Source organism: Triturus cristatus, chromosome 4_1 (assembly GCF_964204655.1).
Source record: "Triturus cristatus chromosome 4_1, aTriCri1.1, whole genome shotgun sequence".
Classification (NCBI taxonomy): Eukaryota; Metazoa; Chordata; class Amphibia; order Caudata; family Salamandridae; genus Triturus; species Triturus cristatus.
In genome coordinates, this window is record NC_140585.1 from 921,805,655 (window position 1) to 921,813,461 (window position 7,807).

At 47.2% G+C, this 7,807-nt stretch overlaps 1 protein-coding gene across 2 annotated transcripts in view; it reads left to right on the forward strand.

The window, feature by feature from the left end:
* LOC146855817 (inositol oxygenase-like) overlaps positions 1 to 6,871 on the forward strand; it is a 344,917-nt gene extending 338,046 nt beyond the window's left edge. For both annotated transcript variants that reach the window (XM_085653748.1, XM_085653749.1), the window contains 5 exons: positions 942 to 1,051; positions 2,915 to 2,982; positions 3,736 to 3,785; positions 4,668 to 4,780; positions 5,828 to 6,871. In XM_085653748.1, coding sequence (XP_085509874.1) covers positions 942 to 1,051; positions 2,915 to 2,982; positions 3,736 to 3,785; positions 4,668 to 4,780; positions 5,828 to 5,936 — 450 coding nt within the window. In that variant the 3' untranslated portion in view covers positions 5,937 to 6,871. The remainder of the gene's footprint in view (positions 1 to 941; positions 1,052 to 2,914; positions 2,983 to 3,735; positions 3,786 to 4,667; positions 4,781 to 5,827) is intronic.
* Positions 6,872 to 7,807: the final 936 nt, after the last annotated feature.

A 7,807-nucleotide genomic window follows, 5' to 3' on the forward strand; every position in this document is an offset into this window, starting at 1 on the left:
CATCGTTATCACTCATTCGCCTTTTGAACTCCAGCATGATTATTTTGGGGATGCTGCGGCACCTCGCGCACCACTACTTCCAGCAGCTGTCACTCTGATCTGAGATCACCCTTAAAAGCATTTCTGAAGTGCGTCACAGATCGCAAGCACCCCTCTGTGGCAGTAAATACCATTTACAAATGGGCAGGTTGTTTAACGGAAATAATGCATGCTCGTATACATTAACATAAAAAGATAATGAGGCGTTTCCTGATCTCAGGGGTATCCTACGTATTTCCAGGATCACTGGACAGCCTAATAAATTATTATCCTCAATCACGCATTTTTCAATGTTTTATGGAATTAAACATATTGTATTGTACTATGAAACAATCAATACTTTACTCTAGACAATAAATGTTTTTTGTCTTTATATAAAAAAACTTCCTCTATGTTATTTCGAAGAAAGAACACGAGTACATAAATTTAACAATATTCCAAAGCTTAAAAATCATTAACTGTTGCCTAGTGTAGGGTCATTCGCGATACAGAAGCGTGCAGAGCCACCTACTGGCAGCATACTGAAACACTACTAAAACTGTTCTCCAATGTGGAGTAGTTCTTAATGGGTGAGAGAAATTGCGCAAAATCACAAAAATTATGACCTAAAAGTATGCGTTATTATGTGAAATGCCAGCTTCGGCATTTGGAACTATTTTTAGCCAGAAAAATATCCTTACGTCTATTTCTGACGCGACAGTACATTTAAAATGGCACGAACAGCCCTTGCATTCACTTCCGTCGCCTTATTTCGTGCGATATGATTTTTACCCAAACAAGATTAGGGCAGTCCTAGGTTTAATTCCCATTAAGGTGCAAAAATAAACAAATTAATAGAATTCTTTTGCACTTTGAGGAGCATGTCTGGTTATCGTCTGCTGATGCTCTGTCTCTGTCCGCAGTGGTGTGTTGTGGGGGACACGTTTCCTGTGGGCTGCAAGTTTCAAGATTCAATCGTCTTCCGAGACTGCACGTTCGAGAAGAACCCGGACTACAAACACTCCGAATACAGGTGAGTGACGGGGCACGCCGCACGCAGGGTCCCCCTACGTCTCGCAGAATGAGGAAAGCCTACTGAACACAGTCAAAAGCACGTGCATTGTATGGAAGATTACCAGGATTCTCCGGAGATATTGAGGGGCCAGGATCCCTCTCATGATTTAAGAGATAAATCGTCTCTATCAAAATAGAGCCAAATGTAAATTTGAAGGTTCCTCTAGCATATGGCGCCATCTTGTGGCAACTGCAGTTGCCGGCCTTAATTCGAATTTATCGCATAAGCAGGCAAGCCTGTTTTCATGGTACATAAAGCAGACGTTGAGTGCTAAAGTGTGGGAACTATGATGAGTGCAATAGGGATGCGTCAGCGAGTTTGGGGGCGAGGCAACAAGAAGTATGGAAACTGTTAATGTTAAATTAAGAAAGATTGGGGCCGTCTTTCCCAATAGATTCCGCCTACTTCTACCAGTGCATCCATTCACTCAGCAGCAATTACACGGGCCCTGAAAAGTGTGGGGCTGTGGCAGACAGCCCCCGCCCCTCTCCCCCAAATATCGCGCTTGGCATACATGAGACCCCCCCCCCCCCACACACACACACACACAATGCACAGAAGGGATCCCTATATTTTGATGATATATTCTGGCGGTTGCATACCTTTGGGAGAGTATCTGTATCCATCTCCAGTGGGTAAAAAAGGGGTGGTAACCATGGACGTGATTTAGGGGTCACCAGCTAATGATAGAATGAGTGTGAATAAGTGAATGTAAGTGAGCACGTGTTGTTGTGCTTGCAGATCCGCTGTTGGACCTGGCCTGCTTCTTGGCTTATAGAAGCACCCTTAACAAAAAGTTAGCACTAGAATACTGGAGGCAATACTTGCATATGGGGTACCCTCTGGAAAATGGTACATTTTGGCATAGAGCACCCTTGAAAAAATGCCAGCACTGGCCTCCTGGAGTGAATTCTTGGCATAGTTGGCATCTGTGGCAAATTGCTTGTGATGGCACATTGGAGGATGTTCTTGGCGTATGGGAAGACAACCGTGGCAAGGTCATGGGGCCATCCATGACAAAATGTGGCCCATGACATATTAGACATAACCTTTGACATGAGGGATCACCATAGTGCAAGAGAAACAGTATTAGGAGAATTCTGGCACTGGCATATTGTATGTAATGTACGGGCAAAAGGGGCCACCATGGCAAAATGCTGGTCCTTGCAATGGAGGAAATTATTTACATAAGGGGGCACCCATAGGACATTTTAAAAACATAATTGGGTGAACTCACGGGGACTGTTAGATTTCAGTAGCTTGGCACACCATGAAAGGACTTGAATATTTAGTGAGTGTTTTCTTAGAGCCTATAGCTTTTTAGCACATTTATGTGAAAATTGTTCATTAAAATGCACTAGTAAAGCCAATTTTTTCAGAATTTCCTCAGGGAAGCAAAACACCCACCCGTTGTTCTCCCCTAGAATAAGATATATTAATTATGCAATTATGTAACTCCAGCAGTTAATCATTGTGATGTCATCAGGATTAAGGTTATGTGACATCACTTCTTGGGACTGTGCAGGGTCAAAGGTTATATGATGCCACTTCCGCTACTCCACGCATTTTAGTGAATCGACGTCCATGGTGCTTAACAATAGAGTTTCGTCAGTCTGTAAACTGTCTTGCCATGCGACGGATCCAAAAAGATGTGATGGGACAGTGAGAGCTACCTTTGGGTGTCTCTAGCACCGTAGAGTATAGACAAACGTATGTCTGCGAGACTCTGAGAGGCCCCACTTACTCTCATTTCCTTCAGACAGTGAGGCTGAGATGAACCTGAGGGCACTCTCTAAAGGTCTCTATCATCTCTCTTCCTAGCACAAAGTACGGGATGTACACTCCTCACTGCGGACTGGACAACGTGCTGATGTCTTGGGGCCATGACGGTAAGGAACTTCCAGGGCTCTGTCTCTTTCAAGGGTAAGACTTCGTCTTGGGGATCAGTCTCTTGGGTCAGATGAACCCTCAAGAGTTCTTCTCTAACAAAATTACCACTCTCTGTCCGGTAAAATCTGCCCACGAAGTGCACAACACACAGGGATTTTGGGCCCCAGGGTTCTCTCACAAGTAAGATTTTCTGGCAGAGCGGGTTAGACAGGCACTTCTCGATAGCATACGTTGGTACATAAGGTGCTCTCAGTAGCAGTGCGGGTAAGGCGGGTCCAACTTCTGGCCTGGCCCCTCCCACTGTTTGCTGCTCTTCTGTCGCCTTCACATCCCTCCACTAAGTCATTCTCTTCCATCTCTGTCTCTACAGTCCCAGTCCCCTCCTTGCAGCCTCTTTCCCTCTCTCCTACTTTCTGTCCTTCTTCCCGCGCAGACACCCCTAGCTGTACCTCCCTTCTCAGCCACACCTGTTACTTTGTTGGTCTGAAATCTCGTAAGGCTCAGCCCTGCCCCGGGTCTTAAATCCCGCCCTTCGGCCTAGCTCGTTTACCTCAAACAGTGACATTAAGAAGCTGTTGACGCCACCATTAGCACCAATAAGCTGCTTCTCGCTGCTGTGACGTCAGTGCAGTAACTAACAGCATCTTCAAACGCCCGCTTGGGATAGTAGACGGGTATGGGACCCAAACCTAATAAAGTGGGATAGCAGGCTTGAGGCTGCATGCACTGACGTCCCTCTCTTTCTCTTCCAGAGTACATGTACAAAGTGTTGAAATTCAACAACTGCTCCCTTCCAGAAGAGGTAAGGTCAACGGGTATACAACAGGATATTAGGGCAAATGCCACTGCCCCAGTGAAAGGGGACACCAGTGAGCCCGAGTCAGGCCCATCTGAGGCAGACCAGAAGCATTCTGTTGTGGGGTGATGCCAGAAGGCTAGGTTGGGAGAGGTGCCCTCAACCTGCCACTGAGGGTCTCTCAAGAGAGGTCCTACTCTCCGACCACCCAATAGACTCACATGAGGGCTCTAGCTTCTTGCTGTAGGGCCTCAGAAGAGGTCTCTAGCACTCCAGGGCCAGAGAAGGACAGGTCATGAGACCCTCCAATGAATGGCCGCTCTGGAAGGCTCTCCGGTGCTTAAGTTGAGACTGTGGTTGATGAAGAGGGCCACTCATTTTTGAGGATCATCACTTTTTTTTTCATCAGTCATTTACTGAAAGAAAGAGGGGGCAAAACAAGGGGGAAGAAGTAGGAGGAGAGAGAGGGAAAACCGTCACCAAGGGAGAAAGCAGGAACCTGCAAGACAGAGTGAGCTAAGAAGGCAGAAGTGTCTTACAGTGAATTAAAGAGACCTCTGGTGCCTGATCCAAACTTTGCAGCCTTGTTATTCATTGTGCCAACATGCAATAGCACCAGCCGCAGGCTTCTAAGTAGAGCTCAGGGCCCGGTCCTTAATCATTTACAAATTAGGCACCGGTCTCTCCCCATAATACAGGAAGCATCTCAAGAGAGCTTGGACTGACCTGGAGCTTAGGGCCTTCAGGGTGGAGTGAACAGTAGACAAATAGAGCACTGGTGAAGAGGGCTCTAAACAACATTAACATCTCCTTCAGGAATGTTGGGCAACTGAGAGGCCTCGGACCTTCCCGACAGATGCTAACTGTAGGTTCCCGCCTTTCTTGCAGGGTTTCTATATGATCCGCTTCCACTCGTTCTACCCCTGGCACACGGGCGGGGACTACATGCACTTGTGCGACAAGAAGGACCTCCGCATGCTGCCCTGGGTGCGGGAGTTCAAGTAAGTACGTGCGTGCGCGTGCGTGTGTGCGGGGCAAGAGTATGTAACAGCAAGGCTAGGAAGGCGCTGCTCTGCACAGAGGCAGTGACAAGCGGGGAGAATCGCCAGACATACAGACAGCAGGCAGTGCCCGCAAAAAGCGAGAGTCATGGAGTGGGTAAATAGGGGTCACGGTCAGCCCTGAGCAAAGGCGCAACTAGAGCCAAATTTCGGGGGGGGCGGGGGCTAAAAGAAATTTCGCGGGAGGCTAATTCTTCCAGCAATTAGCAGAGTGGAGATGCAGGGGCTCTAAGAAGGGGTGAAAAAACATCAAAGCCTCGTTAACAAGTAAATGGTCTTTTAAAGACCTGTGAAGTACTTGGGTGTGGCTGCAGTAAGACGGACGCCAGACCACAACATCTCAAAAACTCTGTGTGTGCTGACACACAAGACGGGGGCTGAATCCCCTTGAGCCCTATGGGCGTTGTGCACCTGGCCTTGGGGATGAGTCCAACCAGTGTAACTAGTGTTGTTGTAGTCATGAGACACAGTCATGGAGTGAGTACATAAGTACAACACACAGCAGGTCTGCAGAGGGTGCACTTCAGGCAGAGTTAAGGGGTACAGGGTGTTTGACAGACAGCTGGGTGTAGCAGGGTCTTCACACAAAGACAGCCTGAGGTGGGCACGAGGGTTTTTAGGGTGTGCAAGTAAACCACTGGTATGGGGAAGTAGAGCGAGGACCCTACAGGCAGAAATGGGGGAACAAAGACATGTCTACAGCTGATGGGGCAGACAGTGCGTAGGCACGACCAACAATCATGAGAACAGGCAGTGAGGAGGGCAGAAATGTCCAAAAATATATAGTGTCCCGCAAAAGCCCCATGCAGAGGCGTTCTGCGGCCCGACAGGCAGGGACAGGTCTCCATAGACAAGTCCCAGGGACTCCAGTGTGCCGCTCAGAGAGGCCATCTTAGTGAGGGGACCCGGGCAGGGATAGTAGTCCTTCACAGTGATAAGGAATACTTCGTGTTCACAAAATAAACTCTCTTTTTATTTTATTTATAGTAAATTTGACCTCTACACCAAGACGGAAGACATGCCAGATGTGGAGAGCCTGCGACCCTACTACCAGTCTCTGATTGACAAGTACTGCCCGGGCATACTGTGCTGGTGATAAAAGCAAGGCTCAGCCACCCGGAAGACACCAACACGGGGATGGGGGCCGAGGAGAAGGAGGGCAGCGGCCATTCTGTGAACTCAGAAACACTTGTAACTGAAAAACTGAGATGCAATCATGCATTAGGAGCAAACCATAGCTGCAGAGACAGGGGAGTCTCCAGTGTGTGGGGAGGCGGGCAAAGGACAAACCAACTGGGCCCCATCGGAACCTACCTACTCAGACTTGGATGGAGGTGGCCCTACAGCTGACATCATGACAGCGTCCGGAACGGAGTCGGACGTCCTGTCACTGACTGTGGCACTTAAGGGTCACTGAGAATACGAAACAGACTCGAAGTAACATGGCCTGTGCGGGGAAAGTGTCCACCCCCCAGCACTGCACTAAAAAAAATGCCCACTCCCAGCCAGAGCCAACTAGCCTCCCAAAGGGCCCAAGGATTAAGTCCTCTCTGTTGTTGTTGCCAATATGCAAGTTTACTTTTGCTTCATCTTGAAACACTTTCTTAGGTCAGATAAATAAATGGAGATTTGTATGAGGTCAATGCCACGTGCAAGAAGTTGATGCCACATGACGGAAACGTAGGGGAAGGGTCAATTAAACCCAGTAAGTCTCCGATGCTTCTCTGGCATCTGCTCCTTCCTTCTTGACTCCAGCCCTTTGGAGAACTACGCGATTCTCGGTTGGCTGGTGCCCCTACAAGCTGGGATGGCATCAGGTAACTGCACTTACTACTTACTCTGTCCGTTCCCCCAGCGCCATGTTATTGGAACCACTGGACTTCTGGAGCAGAGGGGGGTGTTCTACAAGGCACGTTGCTGCGACTCATTGAAAAGGGCATCTGCAGTTGGACATCCTTCATTGCAGATTTTTTTCCTCAGTGTGTAACTTGCGTGTCTGATTGAATAAACCTCAAATTGTATAATATTGAAGGCGGTGTTGTTGGTACTCACCTTTTGCTTTGTTTATCTGACTTGTAAGTAGCACCACCATCCCCAGTGAGGTCATCAAGCTCGAGTGTTTACATGAAAGGACACAGAGCATCATTTGATTAGATACTAAAGAGCCAGCATTTACGTCATCGGATACCCACATTCGCCTTTGCCAGGAGCTTTGCTGATGATGAGAGTGAGTTGAGTTTGTGAGTGGTGGGGTAGGTCTTCACCTGGCAGAAGAAACTCCTTATGGTTAGGAAGGTCTGTTGTGCTTTTAGGTGGGTCGAGAGTTCAGGGTAAGTAGCAGCTGCTATGAAAGAAATACTCCATGCTCTTCGAAGAAACTTCAGGGAGCAGGATAGCTTCCTTTTTTTTTGTGATACGCCATTGTAGCAAAAAGATCCAAGGAAGTGATTTCCTGTGTGGAGGAATTCTCAATCCAATATTCCTGCTAAAGTTCCACCTTCTGATTGTTTTACTTGCTTGAAATTTAATTTATTACCATTTCTTGCACGTGGTTGTAATAACTTTATTTCGGTCCATCGACCATTAAAAGTACAGATACATAAAATGAGAATAAAAAACATTTAAAACCATTAAGTTAAAAAAAAGTTCTGCCTAATGCGCCACATGTACAACAAATAACGGGAAACAGCAAACACAATGGGAGGATGGGTATCATAAGTCAATATCCTACAAGCATATGTGTAATGCGAAAAACCGAGAATCCTACAAATAGGAATCAACCAACGTTTTCTGGGTACAGAGTAGGCGGGACAAAAAAATAAAACGTGGGAAATATTCTCAGTATGGTAAGAACATGCAGGGCAGGCTAAAATATTTGACTTAGTCCACTTAGAGGTAAAAGATCTAATAGGAAGGGTGCCATAACGTAGCTGAACATACAGCTTGCGGGCCACTGGGGGTTCAATT